Source organism: Scyliorhinus canicula, chromosome 8, assembly GCF_902713615.1.
Source record: "Scyliorhinus canicula chromosome 8, sScyCan1.1, whole genome shotgun sequence".
NCBI lineage: Eukaryota > Metazoa > Chordata > Chondrichthyes > Carcharhiniformes > Scyliorhinidae > Scyliorhinus > Scyliorhinus canicula.
In genome coordinates, this window is record NC_052153.1 from 31,236,540 (window position 1) to 31,256,945 (window position 20,406).

The 20,406-nt window shown below is 39.8% G+C and overlaps 1 protein-coding gene across 14 annotated transcripts in view; it reads right to left on the reverse strand.

Annotated features, from left to right (window-relative positions):
• LOC119970170 (nuclear factor 1 B-type-like) overlaps nucleotides 1-20,406 on the reverse strand; it is a 743,034-nt gene that overhangs the window by 45,916 nt on the left and 676,712 nt on the right. For 10 of the 14 annotated variants that reach the window (XM_038804340.1, XM_038804343.1, XM_038804348.1 and 7 more), the window contains 2 exons: nucleotides 19,714-19,799; nucleotides 4,232-4,320 (listed from right to left, as the gene is read on the reverse strand). In XM_038804340.1, coding sequence (XP_038660268.1) covers nucleotides 4,232-4,320; nucleotides 19,714-19,799 — 175 coding nt within the window. Of the gene's footprint in view, nucleotides 1-529; nucleotides 556-4,231; nucleotides 4,321-19,713; nucleotides 19,800-20,406 lie in introns of all 14 variants that reach the window. The other 4 variants (XM_038804350.1, XM_038804347.1, XM_038804352.1 and 1 more) reach the window with 2 other exon arrangements.

Sequence of the window (20,406 nt, forward strand, 5' to 3'; positions counted from 1 at the left end):
CTGCCTTTTACCTGGAGTTGGGAACGTAGCCACTTTCATTCTACCTTCCCCCATATTATGGAGGCTGAAGCAGAAAGAAGCCTTTAAATGGCCTCTAACTGGCAACTTCTCGGCCTCCATAGGCCTTCGGGTGGGAGAGTGTGCAAGCCTTACCTGCCATGTTAATATGGGTAACAGCTGAGAGGTGTATGGGAAGATTGTGGGCTAACCACTTGCCTTAATTTATGTGCCTCCCCGCACCTTAATACACACGAGCTGTAGAATTCTCCTCATTCACCTTGCTTCTCTCTCCACAGATGATGCCTGAACTATCGATATTTCCAGTACTAACTGTTTTTGTTTTACATTCTTGTTAACTTTAAAGACAATGCTGTGGATTCGCAACTTTAAAACTGATCATTAGATTGCTCACTTGCAGCCAGAGGAAAGTATCTTACTGACGAGAATTGTTCAAGAAAGGAGCTTATATGATCTTGTCAAGGGTAAATGGAAATAGGCAATAAATGCTGGCCTTGCCAGCGATACTTACATCCCATGAATAAATTTTTTTAAAGACTAAAGGATAAAAGAAAAAAATTATAGTTTAGCCAAGATGTCACAATAGAACTACATAATCCACGGTAAAGCCTACTCTGTTTATATATCTGAAGTGCTGTTTGCAGAGCACAGAATCATTCATTTTTGATACAGAACTTCACAGATGTTGAACTTTAAAAAAAATGTTTACTGCTCAATGTCATCCACAATCTTGACACCAGCTACAGTTTCTAACATAAATGAACATAAACATTTCCTGCCCACGAGCTCTTGGATTTAAGATAATTAGTCAAGCACATGGGTTTTCTGAAATGTTTATCTCGTGCCAACCTCTTGTTACTGTTTGACTCAAATGAGTTTATGAAGGGAAACTGAAAACTACTTTAATAAGCTACAATTAGATTTTTTTTGGAATTTATTGTTTGTTTTCTTCGGCATACCCCTTGTCATGTTTCACTGACATTCTTTCACTATTATTTCAGATAGGGCTATAATGCAAAGAGGTTCAGAATCAAAACCTTAATTTACTTTCAGGAGGGACAACTTTAATTTAACTGTCGTAAGACTACATTTGTCTGTTTTGAATGTTGGCCAGCTCAGCAACTGGAATCTGTAAGTCACATGGAGTGAAATCTGCGTCTCAACTGCTGGACTTCTTCAAGTCATATTTTCTTCCTTAATCCATTTCCCACCTTACACACAGCTGGATCCCCGGGAAAAGTCTACAACCAAGTGAAAACATTCCACCTTAAGAACAGTTTTCACACTGTGTCGGTGTTGCATTTTGAATTATGCAGTAAGCTCCTCCTCTCCTCTCCCCCACATAGTCTCTGCCAAAGTCATCTGACAGGAAACTAAAGATTAAGTCTGTCCTACCTCAGGGAACAAAGAGCCCACAGAGCAATGAAACAGCTTACTGCAGAGTGCAAAGTTTCTAATCCATCTCAAATCTTGGGATTTGCTGGAAACTGTCAATGCAAAGTTGTTTCTTTACTTTAGCATCCTGTCTGTGGATCATCTTTTGCACTGTACCATCCACATTTCCATAAAGGTTAACTTGAAGCACCAAACATAATCGTGTGGAAATTAGACTTTATTGATTGCTATGGTCTATTGTTCCCCTTTTTTAAGTCCCTGTAGTTCAAGTTCAATCTGGAATTACATCATGTCTGGTTTCCCTTGGTTACCAGACAGCTTGCGACGTGACCATGATCAGAGAGGAACAAATAATCTTCTTCATGCATCAGCTCCCCATCTATTCAAATATAAACTTTTTCTCACAAGCACACCTCAAGTATGCAGTGTGGTTAATTTATGGATTATGGTCTAAATTAGATTATGTAATGGCTTCTTAATGGATTGTTGACCCTCGTTTTCTCATTTACATGTCTGGCCGTCTTACATCTAAGGTCTGAAGAGGAGTAGTCAAGAAATTATATTTAGACTCATGTGAAAATTTGATGGATTTGGCCACATTATGCAAGATTTTACTAAATTACACTGAGGTTACTTGGCTACAAGTTTTTCAAATTATCTTTGTCAACCAAGTTTTCTGGCACACACATTTTAATTTATCTTGATCCAAGTGAAAAAAAGTCATTACAATATTTTCTAATTCTAAATTACAATCATGAGAAATTAAAACAAAAGAGTAATTAGGCAATTGATCTACATGCTTCCAAAGACTTTCAAGAGCATGAAGGCATTCTTTTGAGTTTTTCCAAATACAATTACGGAATTAAACATCCTCGCCCAGAGTGCAGCATGAAACAGCTGCTTCACTGTAAGTTTAATGTAAGTTACTGCAGTAACATAAACTTATGGCAGGAAGTGCTGACCCAGTACATTTGCCAGAATAGTCAAACAGAAACATTTATTTTTATTCAGAAGAGGAAAATAAATAAAATTATTGATGCTACATGCAAAAGGATTAACCTTTTAAATGCATTACTGGATTTCCTTTTGCATTTGGCTGCACACAGACCAGCTCCCATCACTTAATATCCGGAAGGCCTTCTCTTGAACAGTTAGAAAGTAACAAAAATGTACAGAAGGCTAGGAAGCTTCCTACAAAATGGCAAATAAAAGTGGCAGGTTATTGACTGGAAACACAGTCATAACATACTACTTTTTCTGAATGGAAGTATGATTCAGAAGCAGAAACACATTTAAATTTTGACGAGAACACTCAAACCCCACTGATCACAAAATTGGTTTTGTTTAAAGCACATAGCCTCAATGTATAGCCGCCAATTAACCAAGCTGTATCACACAATTAATTAAATATAGATATTACACTTGCAAACAAAACACACCTTTTATGCAATGTTAACAGAACTCATCAAACTATTATAAAGCCTGCACACTACCAACTTTACATAACATAGAAAACACACATAAACGTAATGGGTGAAAGAAGCATAAGTTGCCCTATTATCTAAACGGCAACCTGGAACAAAAACACTCAATGCATAAGCAATGGAAAATAGTCCTATATTTTGAAAATGCTAAATTTGTAACTAAACTATTAAATATTAATTTGAGAATGCATGTTTATGAATAAAAGAGAAATAAATTTGGTGTTGCGTGTTCTGTTCATGAACAATTGTGTCCAGAACCTCTGTCCCTGCTTCATGTATGTCCTTAATAAAACAATTCCATGAGATCTTAACTGCCTGGGGTCTTTCTGTTAACTTTGCAAAAACATAACAAAAAGTAGTAATTTCTCTTAAGTATAAATCAGGATTGTAATTTTTAAGATTGCAATATCCCTCTTTGCTGGTCTGCACCTGTCTACTTTAGAAATCTTTGAAGGCCAATTTTGCTCCAGAGAATTTAATTTTGGTTTCATAGAATTTCACTGTGGTTTATTATTCCTGCTCTCTTATAAGTACCAGCACATTAAGAAATGCATTCACTTAATTCTCCATGCCAAAGGAACATTCATTCAGTGCTTCCTTGCAGTTCATATGTACTCTCTAAAAAGCTATTTTCCAGAGAATTCTCCCCAACTAGAATCACCAGGGCCATGCACTGCATGACTAAGGTTGACATATGCCAGACTCTGAGACCACTGCCTCTGCTGTTAGCTAAGTGCCAGAACGTGCATTATTTTGCCTTTTTTGCCTAATTTGCCTATCCTCTCCATGTGTTAGCCCTGAGACTCCATTTGGGTCTTCTCTGAAAGCGGAGATCTGGAGCTCAGGAGGATGGCACTGGATCCTACGTATCACAGGTCTTTAGCGTCAAACACCTGTTCACATGTATACTGTACTGTAGCTACTTTCCCGAAAGCTACTTTCCTGAAAAGCAAACTAATAGTTAAAAATATGTATACTTTTTTCTGTAAAGTCATAATCAAAGTGATTATGAGCACCAAACGTTGAAGAGTTAAAATTTCTGCTGTGCTAGCTTTCCTTCAGACTTCTTAGAGTATTTTGAACAGATGTTTTACATTTAATTCTCAGAAAAGGGTGGCAGTCATGTTTATCTCAAGCAATGTGGGAAAATTCAAGGAGTTTCACATTTCCAAATCCCCTGTACTCCAAGACTGAGAAAATGCTGAGGTGGAGGCTAATTGTATAGATTTGCACCAAATAGTTTCAAACAGTCTTGAGGCTAGACAACAAGAAGAAATAATGCAGTTTCATTTTTGATATGCAGGTGTAGATTTTAGAAATATGTAAAATATTACCTTTGCCAAGCAATTCCCAAAGTATCGTCAGTGGCACTGGGGTATAAATGCCTGCCGTTTTGATTCATGGTCCAGTCACAAATCCTCAGCTGTCAATTGAAACCTATCAGTGAGATTGGGTATCGAGCAGAACTAGACTCCAAGAATACATGCAAAAAATTCACTTCCATTAAGAAAGGCATTAGTCTGATTAAGATGCAACATAGATTTCAATCAAGAAATATTAGAAAGTTAACCACATTGGTTCAACATTCCAGACAGATAGAGTAAAGGTTAACAAGATAAAAAGTTCATTTTCTGTTTTACTTTATTTCCTTAAAGGAACAACCTGTACTGCAAGAACTGACAATTAACTTCTGCTAGTCTCACAACCCTTTACGTTGTTTTGAGGAATTGACAAAAAAGCTACACTGATCTTGGATGGGATGGGGGGGGGGGGGGGGGGGGGGAGCTTTAGATCAGATGTCTCCTCGGCCTTGATTGAGAACAGCATTTGCGAGCTGTAAAGGTCTTTGCCTTTTTCTTCATAAATGGCACCAAGTAAGATTCAACTTCCTTGTCAGTTTCAAGGAGCGCTTGATAAAACATTATGGGACAGACATGCCCATATTGCAAACACTGAATGCATATAGTGTGTATAAACACCATGGTCAATAACTGAGAGTGAAACATACACATACAGAAAGAGTGTGCGAGTGAGTCAGTCAACATAAACAGCAAATAATAAAATGAAGAGAAAAAACAGAAATGACAGAGTGGTTATAATGCTTTATAAGTTGGAAAATTCGTAATGCTATTAGTCCGGGAATTCAACTATTTTACTACATATAATTTAAACAGAAAGTTGCACTTAACATTTTATTTAACAATGAAGAAATATGCGTGCAGTATCACTATAGGGTGTAAGCCAAAATACGTTTGGCAATGAGTAAAAGTATTGAGAGTTTAATGCTAGGTCATTACTAACAATAATTCAATGGGTAAGACTGAAGTCGTATGTCAATTATCCAAAGCAGTAACATTAGTACATAACGTGTGATGGACCTCTCATTGACGTCTTAAACAAATTGCATGATTTTAGCTGAACATTAATTTTAATTACATACAGGCATGTTTTCACCCAGAAGGAATGTCTCTGTCCATTTTTTTTATCAATTAACTGGTTCTTTCCCAACTTTTTTTTCATCAGATCCATTTTACAACTCTGTCAGAGAGTTACAAGATACTGGTGGGACTAGAGAATGAAAGCAACATCTTTTTCTCAAATCTTTAACCGTTTAATAACTCTCGGAAGCCCATCCAAATCCTCAAAGATTTCTATTCTGATTGCTTAAAAGTTCAAATCTTGTGATCTCTAAAACAAATCCTGCTCCACTCTTTTTTAAAAAAAGTGATTGATATCACTAATTTTTAGTTCTGAAGGGTATTCTGTGCAATTTCCAAATTTGCAGATGACACCAAGTTGGGTGGGAGGGTGAGCTGTGAGGAGGATGCAGAGATCCTTCAGTGTGATTTGGACAAGTTGAGTGAGTGGGCAAATGAATGGCAGATGCAGCACAACTTGGAGAAACTTAAGGTTGTCCACTTTGGTCGCAAAAACGGGAAGGCAGACTATTATCTGAATGGCCATAAATTAGGAGAGGGGAATGTGTAAGTAGACCTGGGTATCCTTGTACACCAGTCACTGAAGATAGGCATGCAGGTACAGCAGGCGTTAAAGACGACAAATGGCATGTTGGTCTTCATAACAAGAAGATTCGAGTACAGGAGCAGGGGTGTCTTGCTATAATTATACAGGGCCTTGGTGAGGCCACACCTGGAATATTTTGTGCAGTTTTGTTCTCCTTATCGGAGGAAGGATGCGCTTGCTCTAGAGGGAGTGCAGCAAAGGTTTACCAGACTGATTGCTGGGATGACGGGACTGACGTATGAGGAAAGATTGAATTGGTTCGGATTGTATTTACTGGAGTTCAGAAGAATGAGGGGAGATCTCATAGAAACCTATAAAATTCTAACCGGAGTAGACAGAGTAGGTAAAAGAAGGATGTTCCCGATGGTGGATGTGTCTAGAACCAGAGGTAACAATCTGGGATATGTGATAGACAATTTAGGACAGAGATGAGGAGAAATTTCTTCACCCAGAGTGTGGTGAGCCTGTGGAATTTGTAACCACAGGAAGTAGTTGAGGTTAAAACATTGTATGTTTTCTAGAAGCAGTTAGATATACCACTTAGGGTGAAGGGGATCAAAGGATATGGGGGGGGGGGGGGGGAGGGTAATTAGGCTATTGAGTTGAATGATCAGTCATGATCATAATGAATGGCAGAGCAGGCTCGAAGGGCTGAATGACCTCCTCCTGCTCCTGTATTCTATGTTTCTAATACTGTGCAATTCTACTGTGTTAAATGCCTTTCTGTAGCTCTACTCAGTGAAAGGGAGGCCTGTTTAAAAATTATATAAATAATGGCAAGTATTTCAATATTGCTGAATTCTAAAACACGAAATTAGAGAACAAAATGATGAAAAGGTTTAACAGAAAGCTAACTTCGCCCTCCTGCCCGCACACAAAGGTGGTTGGTAGTGTCTGCCAATGATTTCGGCAAGGTCCCTATTGAACACACATTCCAAAACTGAAAAGTTACAAAACAGGACAAGCAAAAAAAAGATCAATTGCAAGTTCCTCACACAAAATCCTATATCTGGTTATGTTGAATTCTATCTGTTAGATGAGAGGTACTCATTTTATTGTATCATTTTATTGTAATAAAATATTATTTTATTAAGTTTTCCCTTTCCTCTCCTTCGACTGCTGAATCATGTTCTGGTACATTTGTACAAGCTCCTCAATTGGCCAATCTTCTTTAGTGAGCCGAGAGCATCGGCTGGTATTCAACTAAAGGCATTGAGATTGGACTTTCCATCACATTGCCTTCCCAGCCTCAGTTACTCTGCTGGAGAAGATTTCAAATGGAGACCAGGTGATTCAGGGGAGAGAGGAAATTAAAAGCAAACTTAGTACAGAACACATTTTATTTGGTGACAGTACGGAGTGAAAATTGGCCTAACGCTCAGGTACAACGCCCAATGATATCACTGGACAATAAAAAAAGAAAGTGGATGCCCTCACAAGAAATATAAAATAACAAAAAGTTCATAGGGAATACACTGCCACCATAACCAAAGAAAAAAAACTGGTGGCATTAACATCTACTTATTTGGAATGAAAGTCTCTATGTAATCAAATATGTTTATGAAAAGAGTCTTTACAGGCAGGACCCATTCGTCCCATCGAGTCTCCACTCTTTTCAGATAGCAATCCAATTTTGAATACCTCGATTAAACCTGCCTCCATCCCCCCTCAGGAAGTTTGTTCCAGACTCCAACCGCCCTCTGGGTGAAAAAGAAATTCCTAACATCTTTGCTTTTGCCAATTATTTTGTAGTTCTTGATGCTCTCAAGTGGGAATAGTTTCTCACTATTTACCTACATTCCTTTTGTCTTAATATTTATTCTATTGAATTTCAAAGGAATTAAATTTGTGCTTGGCGGCAGACAGGGTAAATGGGGAACACTTCAAAACATGGTAAAAGCCTAAGCTTATTAATATAGATATATCATGCAAATGCTGATATTCATCTCACACATGGAGATGAAAGGGCCAAGAGGAAATAGAACACCAAGCTATATCTTCAATCCAATCCAAATTCGCATTAATAAAATATTTTAATATGCATTTGCTATGCAAAATCTCTATGCAAATGTTTCACTAAAGCTGTAGTTCTTAAATGCCTGAATTAAAAGGAATTTTGTTCTAAGGAGGGAAATTTGCACACTTTTTCATTGTGTTGTTTGCTTTATTAATGGGCATTAAGTATGTAATTGCCAAATGTATGACATGCTTAAGAGAGCTAAATGGAAGACTCCACTTGCTACATCTTCTTAAGCATCACACCGTGTGTTACATTGACCACTTTGTTTAACAGTTATGCAAGACCCACTGTTGAATATACAGCTCCTGTTTAGGATTCTGGACTTAGGAAAAAGTGCGTGTGAACAAGCTCAAAAGTATTCAGTAACAAGCACTGAAAACTGATCTTAAGTAACAGGCACCAAAGCTACTCTGACACAGTCAAACAATCGAATATGTGTTTCTTTGTTGAAAGGTGGAAAAGCTCCGTCAGGACAGTGTTAGAAAACTCTTGAATCCCGTCTCCCATTGCCATAACCACACAGAACTAAATGTGCAATGGAGTTCAGGAGAAAATAGATGGTTCTGCAATATAGACTGAATAGATTATGAGACAGCCCAATCCCCTACTTTGTAAAAGTTATAAGTAATATGTAAATGATTGAAAATTTAACAAAGTAAACCTATTGAAACATGGTCATTTGATTTTAATACAAACTGCAATGTGTAAATTCAGGAGAACTGCATTTTGCAATTTATTGGCCAGAATTCTCCACTCCATGTTCGCCCCTCCATCAGCGAGAACGGAGAATTTGGCACTCAGCCTAAGCTCCGTTCACTGCAGCGGTTTCAGAGAATCCCGTCGGCGTGAATGGACAGAGAATTCCAGCCATTGTAATTGTTTGAATACTGAAATTATTATAATTGTGTAATCCTTCTATTATTTACTTTAATCATTGTCTATGATTACGTTATGAAATGTGATTCCTTGTTTTATTTGTTTCGTCATCATAGCTTGGCACCTGCCACCATGGTTTTCCAATAAACCAATTATCTAACTATACATGTATATTTTTTGCGTGTGTATCATATTGCATCAATACTAATCTCAATGTTCTGATATAAAAATCTCGGGGTGCCCGAGCTCAAATTCTACAATACCTTCAAAAGTCAAGTAAGTTTCATAAACACGGGGAGAATGTGCAAACTCCACACTGACAGTGACCCAGAGCCGGGATCGAACCTGGGACCTTGGCACCGTGAGGCAGCAGGGCTAACCCACTGCACCACCATGCTTCCCTGACATTCAAACCTTTTACAGACTTTTGGATGGGATTTAACAGTCTCGTCGCGCCCACTTTGGTGACATGATGAGACCTATGAATCTTACGAGAGACCGCCCACGAGATTCACGAAGCTCGAAATGCTGTGATTTAATGAGATCTCGCGAGGCATCACAATCTGGATCTCACCCAACATATTTAAAATATGCCATTTGCCGCATATGTCAATGCCGGATTCTCCCGAGACTCGGGAACTATATATGGAAGACCTCACCATGGCACCATTTAGCACTGGTCTCCACAAATGTGGACCAGGCGTAAGGACACCCAGGGGGTTTCTCAGCCCCAGCCACCCCCCCCCCCCCCCCTTACTGGCGGTTAGGGTCTGGGCAGCAAGGTACCCTGGCACTCTCTCTAGCACTCAGGCACCTTGGCACTGCCAGGCCAGCACCTTAGCAGTGCCACCCAGGCAGTGCCAGGGTGCCAGGTGGCATTGCCTAGCTGGCATGGGCACTTCCAGGGTGCCAGGCAAGATGCCCGGGTGTCAGATTACCCATGCCAGGCATCGTGCCCAAGGATGTCTTACTCTAAGATGTGGGTTAAGGTGGGGGGGGGTTCAAGGACCTCCTAAGCGGTATGTTGGTTACAGTGGGGATGTCTGGGGGGTGGGTCGAGGGCGTTCAAGAGATCGGGCCGCATTTTAAAATGGCACACCAATCCTTCAATCGTTTTCCTGCACTGGTGAGTTGTGCTTGGCAGCGCAGGAAATGAGGCAGGTGCAGTATCGGTGGGGCCTTGCTCTCCAAGGCAAAAAAAAAGGCCAAGTCCCGTTAAATAGAGGAGTCGTTCTTGGTGCTGCAGGTGCTGAGAAACAGCCCGCTAAACACATCCAAAATGGAACTCTATTTGTGTCCCGTCAAATTGCGCCCACAGTTCTCTCCTTCGCCTCCTCAAGATAACCACTTCCAAATGCACAGTTGGAAACTACAAGCCACTGAAGGAAATATGTATTCGCACAAAACCACCATTCCAATGATCTGGACGAACATTCAAAAATGATATGTGACACTAGGAGAAGTGAATTTCCCTGCAGTTTCTGTAGAAAGATGCTGAAATGGCTCCTTGAAAAAAAAACAAAAGTCAAGAGACTCTGGACTTTAATCAATCATAAGCTGGGAAAGAGAAACCAAAATAAATGTGCCTTCTCCCATCCATTTTCTGTAAAACCTCACTTGTAGCTGTGGATTTTTCACCTCATCTTATTGTGATTTCAAAATAATGATGTTGACCGCAAATATTTTCGTACCTTCCCCCTTCCAAACACGCCCTCCCCCCACAGGCATAGCGATATCAATTTCATAGAACATACAGTGCAGAAGGAGGCCATTCGGCCCATCGAGTCTGCACCCACCCACTTTAGCTCTCACTTCCATCCTAGCCCCGTTACCCAATAACCCCTCCTTACCTTTTTTGGTAACTAAAGGCAATTTATCAAGGCCAATCTGCCTAACCTGCACGTCTTTGGGCTGTGGGAGGAAACCGGAGCACCCGGAGGAAACCCACGCAGACACAGGGAGAACGTGTAGACTCCGCACAGACAGTGACCCAGCGGGGAATCGAACCTGGGACCCTGGTGCTGTGAAGCCACAGTGCTATCCACGTGTGCTACCGTGCTGCCCATTATTGCCCTGTGTATGTGCAGTCATTTACTTGGTATTTAATATTTCTGCCCTGTACTTACAGGAGAGCAAAGTTTCTATGCATTTTGTGAAAGCTTAAGTGTCTTAGGATGAGTATATGTAAAGCAGAACCGAATAGCCAACTGTAAGAACCATGCTGCTCAGTTACGTCTTTTCATCTTAGTATACTCCTCAGTTACTTCAACTAAGTTTTCACTTCCAACTTGTACAGTATCATTTGCTGGTGCACCATCTGCAAGCTAACAATTTTGTTTGCTCTCTGAAATGTCTTCTGCTCTGACCTGTGCTGGTCCTCTGCTGGCTCTGTGATCTTCAGAGTCGCCATGATCAATACAATGTGGGTTGGAGGTGTACATGTTTGCAAATGTAATTAGTATCTAACAAGCCAAAAAGTAATTATTAGCAGTACATCAGTCTGTTCCAGGAGGAATTTTGGGACAAGGATATCCTAATTCTTCTTTGATTCTAATGTACTAAATTACTACACATCAGAGCATATTTAGCATGTGTTAGCTCTGACACAAGCAATGTCATCCCTTTCTAAAAGATGCTACAAAGCAGTTGAATAGCACCAATAAACATTAAAATTATTGATCACAGGAAATGCAACAGCACATATAAAGATAAGAATTTAGAGTTAAAGTTTGGTGGGGAATGTATTAGGGGTCAAAATGGAACTGTTGATTCACCAGCAGGGCTACAATTCTGAATTACACAGTGGACACCAGTACATGTTCAAATGCCATCTCTTGCAATAATTGTAGAAAACTCTTCAAATTATGTAAAGTAACACTGTGTCTCAAAAACCACAAAGCAAATTGAAAGTAATTTGCTTTCAAGAAAGGAGGACAGAGAAAAGGGCAGATCTTGTTTAGATTGCTGGAAGGGGAAGGACGTCAACAAAATGAAACAAGCCTGATTTTTCCATGGACTATTGGTATTTTGACTGCAGCTTCCTTTCCCAATTTCCTTTGGATGAAACGTATGTGGAATATGACCCAACTTCCCTCCTTCTATATCTTTACATTCGGCCTTCACCTTGACAGTCCAGTGATTTGATTTCATGTCAAGCTGTCAAACATAACCTAAGACACAATGAGAACTTGGAGCCTGTGGGATCCTGATTGTCTGCAGCAGACTTCCTTCCACTCCTGCAGTTGCCTATGTTGCAGGAGGGCTGTGGTGCATAGACGTAGTGTTCCATTTATTGTTATCATTAAAGCTGCAGTCTCTAAGTCCACCATTTCCAAAAGCTAATCCACCTCAAAGAAAATATCTAAATAAACCAAAGGCAACCCAGTAATGCAAAATAATAGCATAAGATTCAAGAATAAAGTGACCAGTAATTCGGATAAATTAACTCAAAAGCATTAAAACCAGAATGACATCCAATCATGTAATTTAACAATAAACTGTATTAAAGACAAATGGAAGAGTATGATCAATAAATTATATTACAGCTAACAGTAATCACACTTGGTCAGAGCAAATCAAAATAGTGTCGTGAACACTCTGCTACAGAACTGCTGTGATACATCTGTATTGCTACAGATGTCTATGTGACAGCACAAAGTTTTATGAGGTGCTTAGGAGTGGGAGAGTAGTATGTTTTTTGGAGTGGGAGAGTAGTATGTTTTTGGAGTGGGAGAGTAGTATGTTTTTGGAGTGGGAGAGTAGTATGTTTTTTGGAGTGGGAGAGTAGTATGTTTTTTTAGAGTGAGAGAGTAGTATGTTTTTTTGGAGTGGAAGAGTAGTATGTTTTTGAAGTGGAAGAGTAATATGTTTTTTGGAGTGGAAGAATAGTATGTTTCTTAATACGTTTTCTAATTTATGCAACCAATTATACTCTCCAGCATGATGATGTCATCAATCGTATGGATCATTTCCAATTGCGGCAGAAACATCCCGGAACTTTATCAGACAATCATTGCTCATTTAAAAATTCAACTAACTATAGAAACAGGGATCTTGATCTTTAGCTCAAGTGCAATCTATCAACTATAGGTCTAACCCATTCATTCAGCTGCATATCAATCCCAGTTTATTGGGGGAACCATTTCAAAATGTCTTTCTTATCAAGAGGAGGGACCATTAGGCAGTCGGATTTAATTTTCGGAATGCTAATTAATTCTGACCTAGAAATTTCTCTGGCAAAATGAATGTGGAAATTCCTATCACCAAATGCAAATGACATCCTCTTTAACATTCCCTGCTGGACTATATAGATCAACATAATTCTGATTTCAACCCAAGTGCATTCTGAAATCCAGCAGTAATGGAATAGCCACTATGATCCTGTTGGCTTTGCAAAGACTTTAAGGTCTTATCATTTGCAAAGTGGATTGCACGGAAAATTTGAGAAGTGTTCCATTTTATTGAATTAAGCAGGGCATTGCAGAAATGAACTCTTTCACCAGCAGGTTCATACATTAACCACATTCTTCTCAGATTTTTATTATTGTCACAAGTAGGCTTACATTAACACTGCAAAGAAGTTACTGTGAAAATCCCCTAGTCGCCACACTCCGGCGCATGTTCGGGTACACAGAGGGAGAATTCAGAAAGCTCAAATGACTTAACAGCACGTCTTTCGGGACTTGTGGGAGGAAACTGGGGCACCTGGAGAAAACCCACGCAATCATGTGAGAACGAGCAAACTCCACACAGTGACCCAAACCTGGAATCGAACCTGGGTCCCTGGCGCTGTGAAGCTCTCTAATTACTACTGCAGATTTCACTTGCCTGGTCAAAAGGGAGACATATTAAGCAGCAAGTAGAAATAAGGTAAGCCATGTATCAGTGTCTTGCCTTGGCAAAAAGTATTTTTGGGGCTTTTGTAAATCCTTAGATGTAAAAAGACAGTAAAGGGCAGAGAAGGGTTTTTCATACTAAAAAAGATCACTCTATGCTTTCTAACATGAGAGGACAAACAGATATTGACATTATTTCCTGTAGTTTGGAAGAATGGTATGTGTCTTGTTAACATTTCCATAGTTGAATCTGTCTTGAAACAAATGTGATTCCTAAAGTCAATGTACAGTAAATTTTCTGTAAAAATGAGCTAACCTGTACTTCTGGTGCAATTGGCCTGTTAAGATTCCTTGTGATTTTTAATGTGTGGCTGTTATTCATTTCTAATCATTACAAATGCACGATTGCTCATTAACCTGACTGCCCAATTAACTACATATGCAGACAGAGCAAGCAGTGTACTGATATTGCTTGTTGCTGTTTCGATCAGTGTGGCAGACCATTCTGTGTGCTCTAATTAGTTATACATAGCCATTGCAACAAGCTGCCACCAACTACCTCATGCTGCTTGATTAACCGCCAAGTCACTGATGCCAGACTGAGACCATGACTATAGGTTCACGTCAAGATTCAGACTCCCTTTATTCAGACAGATGAAAGAACTCAAAACAGTTAGAAAACTATAAGCCATGTCCTCTCTTTGTCCATGCATTTTGCTACAAGTTTGCATTATTTTGCTAACAAAGTGCCAGATTCAACACAGCAGCTTTTCAGAGACTAATATATCTATACAAAAGCACTAAATGAGTGCATATGGTTACCCAAAGTTAATAGATTGACCCTATAGAAACACACATATCTTTGTTTAGACAAATAGTGAAATTTTATTCCATATCAATTGATGAGGAACATGGCAGGCAGCGTTTACACTCTCTATACATTATTTGTCCAATTGACATTTTCAGTCACAATATATTTAGTTAAAGCATTACTACCTAATTTTAGTAGCTCGGCGCTGCATGGCATTTTCAAAATTAAGGATTATTGCACGCAAAATTAGCAAATCACGGCAGTTAAGCATTTCAGAGCAACACAGCTTCCATTACTGAAGCTAAATGATGCATGAAATCTTAAATTCCACTTGTTATGAACCACTTGAACACATTTTTATTGAAATTACATTGTTGTAGTAGAGACAGTAAAGAGATACAGCTAGCCCACTAATAGCCCTGTTTTGCTTTAACTGTCCGCAAATCATCCGCAAAAAAATTCCAGGTTTTCTTTGGCATTAAAGCCACTGAGCAATATCATGAGAGTCATATAGTCGTATGATATCATACCACAGAAATATAAATCACAATGCAGGCAGCCACAACAAAGAGAAAAGGTTACACAGCTGACGCTATTTATTTTAAGGGTCACCATCTATTAAAATAGCTAGTGTTAAAAGAACCTTTTCTCACTGCAGCTTATTCTCCTCATCAGCATTTTTAAAAATTCTTGGCTAATATAAAATGATGAATATTTGGATTTATTTTGACCCTGACTTTCTATTTTTATTCAATTCATTTTTTTTTTGCTGCATAAGTACAAGGCAATAAGTATCTAACACTTTGAAGCTGATGAGCAATAAAAGCTTTCTCGTAAATCTTAATGTTAATATTCCAGAAAGGTTAACCCCTTGAGCATCACCAAGTGTCAGCATTCAATTTATTTCTGTTCACTTTATCTTTAAAGACAAGCTTTAGCTCATATACTCTGACACTATAGATCATGTGCAAAAAAAACCCTTCAAGTTGTTCGTTGATAAAAGTGGTTTAACAATTCAATTTTCATTCTGTGTATTCTTTTGATTAAATATCGAAATGACACATGGACAAGGAGCAGTAGACCATTCGGCCCCATGAGCCTACTCACCATTTAATAAGATCACGGTGATCTGATAGTAACCTCAAATCTGCCCCCCGCCTACCCCCAGTAAGTTATCGTCCCCTTGCTTACCAAGAATCTATCCTCCTCACCCTTAAAAATATTCAAAAACTCGCCTTCCACTTCCTTTTCATGAAGAAAGTTCCAAAAACTCATGACCCTCAGTGAACAAATGCCACCTCATCGCCATTTTAAATGGTCTACCCTTTCTTTTTTAAACAGTGGCTCTTGGTTCTAGATTTTCCCCTTGGGAATTTAAAAAAAAGTCAACACATAGGATAGACTTCAATTAAAGTGTGTGCATTCAGGACATTGTGATATTGTTTCACATGCTGATTGGTGTTGGACATAAGATTGTCCAGCCAGTTTAGACAACTTGATAAAGACCACCAAGAACTTTAAAAACTACAGGCCTACGCCTCTGAACTGATGGATCTTTCTACTTGACAGGGCAACACAGTATGGAAGGGAATTACTGTGAAATTGTAACTGGATTAATTGTGCTGTTTATGATATTATGATAATACCAGGATTAGATACGTTGGAAAATTTCACTATAATGTTGAAATTAGTCATAACTAATAAAGTTAGTTGTGTCTGAAGTTAGTTGTATCTGAAATGTACATCACCAGAAAGGCCTCTTCAATCCATTAAAAGTTCATTAAAATTTGAATTTTTAAATTAAAATGATCAATTCCAAAATAATAACTTGCACGTTTTTGATGGAGGTAGCGCTGGGTTGGAGGCTTGGTCGATTGTATGAGGGAAATATAGAAATATATTTTTAATGTGCCTGTTTTTGGTGGTTATAAGTTGATTTGAGACTATTTGCCATGGCTACTGTAGATATTGGAAATGCATTCCAAGCAGCACTCAGTCGGAGAACTCACTGATTGAGGTTTGAGATCTTACTTCCATGGCCGGAATTTTCTGTCCGTTTTGGATTTTCCGGTCCCTTTGCAGTGAATGGAGTTTTGGCTGAGAGCCAAATTCTCCGTTCTCGCTGGCAGTGGTGCCGGGGCTTGGAACTCGGATCAGAGAGTCCGGGCCCATGGCTTTGCATTCTACTGCAGTGATGAGACGTGGGGTGAGATTCTCTGACCTGCCTGCGGCGTGTTTCTCACCAACAGCAGGCGGCCGCAGGATCTTCCAGACCCGCCGCTGTCAATGGCATTTCCCATTGAATTAACCCCACGCCACTGGGGAAGCTGTGGTGGAGGAACGCCATCAGCTGGACCAGAAGATTCCACTGGTGTGAACAGCTGGAAGATCCCGCTCATGATTTTATTTGAAACAAAACTCTCAGAACAGAGCTGTCAACTATAAAATTGCTTTGTGTTTACAATAATATTCCCGGAAGAATTGATTTGTTCGCAATGTTTTAAAATTTGGTGGGAAGGCTTTTCAGATACAATGTCTGACCATCCATTGAATTCCACAAGTTAAGTATACTTCTGGAGAGAGCCATGATTAAATAAGATTCTATCACTTTTGTTCAAGAACAGATTGGATAGCATTGCGGAACGAAACATCAGCGCTATGAACCATGTGTTCTTCACCAATATGCTTACCGGAATTCCAGCAGGAAGAAAAGAAGCATGGATGGTTCCTGATTTGGTAGAATCCACTGGATGAAAAAGGTGAGATTGCAAACGAGGGGATGTTTGAGAGACACTGCATAAGAAGTGGGAAGAGTTGAGGCTTCCAACAGCATCGCCATCTCTTAGAGCACTGTTTCAGTGGTAACCTGGGTACGTTCATTAAGTAGGGCGGACAGGGGCCAACACGTGACACAGTGGTTAGCATTGCTATCTACGGCGCTGAGGACCGGGTTCGATTCCCAGCTCTGGATGACTGCCCATGTGGAGTTTGCACATTCTCCCAGTGTCTGCGTGGGTTTCATCCCCACAACCGAAAGATGTGCAGAGTAGGTGGATTGGCCACACTAAATTGCCCCTTATTTGGGAAAAAAAAATTATAATTGGGTACTCAAAATTTTTTTTAAATGTAGGGCTGATTGTTGTGGGGGTGACACGAGTCTCGGCCGTTTGGCTGGAGAGCTGGCGATCCCTTCTCTTCAAGAAGGCCCGCCGCATCTCGTGCCACTCAGGCACTTAGAGTTCCTTGCCCCGAGACCAAGGACTCCAGGCGGAAGACATACCTCCCCAATATCTGCCGGCCAATTAGAGACCAGCAGCTCTCTTGTCGGCAGCATCACAGGGGAAGCTGCTGCTGCCGATATTTGATCCGAGGCTTATCAAGGAGGATCCAGGAACAGGTGAGTAATGGGGGGGGCTGGGTTAAAACCAATGACAGTGGGAGGAGGCTTGATTTCCTGTCTTTCTTGATTGAACAGCAAGCCCTCTCCATGTACTGTAATTAGCTGCATCATTAAAGATTTCAGGAGCTGTATCTAAAGCACCTCATGCCGGGTCAGGACCTGGAACTATCCGTTTCCCGATCCGGGATTAAAAATCCAGCCCTAGAAAATTACAAGACAAAATCTAGATGGGCATGATTTTTGTTTTGAAAGACTGTTTAAATGGAAATTTAATCAAATAAATTAGAAGGGAAAATGCAGAGAGTGACTGCAAATTGGTATGACAGAGAAGGATGGAGAGGCAAAACCACTAATTATTGCTTTGTGGGTTTTGTGGTTGGGCACAGAAGTTCCAAAATGAGTATCCAGACCGTTATTCTGGCAAAGAGACATTGGTTAAGCAATCATGGATGCACATGTGCACTTCACTGCCAAATTAATGTTGAAGCCGTCAACAGTATCATACTTTCACAATTTACCATGGCCTATGAAGTCTGATATTTTTATTCAACCATACTTCAAAAAGCTTCTACATTTTGGTCCTCTTATTCATTTTTTAACAGAATGTTATGTTAATCAGTGAATTCTTTGTAGAGTTATTCCCTCTCCAAACTGAAGCCTCACACTAATATGACGTAAATGTATATTTAATTGATAACCGAGTACGACTTCAGTATTTAAGAGAGGGGATGGGGATGTCTCAGCAAAGTCATGGACCACAGCCCTTCTTTCATAAGTGGTACATAAACCATAATTACCCAAACATTTATGAGAGATTAAGCAAAGGAGCAATGTTTAAAGATAAAGTGTAATCTAGGATGTCTCTCAGACTCGCATCTCTCCTTATCTTTTATTCATGCTTTGCAAATGCTGACCAGAGGGCAGAGATTGTGTGCAATGTGACAAATAGACTTCCGCTCCAGCGACAGTCCAAGTGAAGATTGAAGGCACCCTCAGTCAAAGCCTGTCCAATTCAGATTGCGTCTTTCTCCTCCAACTCACTGTCACCAATGACACGTTTGTTTACAATATGGAAGGGAATGATCGCTGGGACCTTAGCGTGGACTAGAAAATTGACAGTAAAATTCTGTGCAGCTGCTGGCTGTCGAATTGATAATTAACAGGCGTGAATAGTCAAGTTCACTTTTAAATCACTCTTGGGTGGACAACTGAGGTCACATGTCGCTTCAATGGAAGAAGGCTGATAAGTTCATGGGGAATAGCTAATGCTGCAGCCCTTCATGGAAATGTTCCACTTTCCACACAAAATCTAACTTCCCTCAAAAGAGGGGAGCCGAGCAAAATAAATGAATTTACTGCCGTGCCCACCTGATGTAAAAAGGAGGGTTAATTCTGGGAAATGGCGTTGCCTCATGTTTTAACATCCAACAGGAGTGCTAACTGATGAACAAACTTCCAGATTGAAAATGTTTGCATGTTTAAGACCTCAACCGATCACCATATTTAGCATTCACGTGTCATCCATCACTTAAGCAGTAAGGCTCCCATAGCAACACAGCCCAATGTAGAACAGTATAACCACATGATCAATCATGCCGTCATGAACTGTTACTTATCCTGGAAATATAGTGAGCCAGTGGAAGCCAAATTCGGATTCACGTTGGAAACAATATCCCATGATTCTTTGGGAAGGTGGCAGTTATCGTTTGAAAAGGAGATATGTTAACCTTTCCTCCTGATTTCATACCATTAGTTGCTGTTCCCTGGCATTAAAGGTTTAGAATATTGACACTGCAGTAATGTAATGGATCTGGAACTATTAGCCAAACAATGATAGGAATTGTACCCACCTGCTGCTGGTGGAGGAAGGCTGGGTCCCTTGAGCTGAGTCCAACAAACTGTCGGTTGGCTGGGGGCGTACCTGAACCTGTATAGGCTGATTGGAAACAAGGATAGAAATTTGACTCAAGGCAGTAGATTTTTTTTTAACATCAATGTAATATCTATGCCTTCCATTGCATTATTAAAGCAAAATTTTGTGTCAGGCAAACCTTTCAAATAAGGGGGCAGAATCTTATTTTTGTAAAAGTGGATTAAGCCAGTGCTACCCAAGTCTTTTATAATGCTGCAGGTATAATAGTGCAGCTGTTATTTCTGGCAATACTAGCAAAGAATTTTTTCTTTACTTACCAGGAGACATCTTAGAGACATCAATTCATTTTCTTTAATGAGTTAACACGTGCGCAAAAAAATACAATTAGTGGAATGTCGTATGAATGTTGCCCTCATTAGTTTAACAAAATGAATCTTGTTCCATTACAATGTGACATGGCTGAATCCTCAAGACTGACCTATGCTCTATATTTCAATGCGTGCTTTTACCATAGTCAGATTGCATTTCCAAATTTCAGGGCACAGAGTGCTTTTCGCTTTCAGTATACAGAGAACAGTGCAGTCCAACCTGTGGAGGCTAAAGGAATCGCCTGTCACAGTTACAGGCGATAGCTGGAGAAGTACCATCAGAGTGAAACAAGGAACATCTC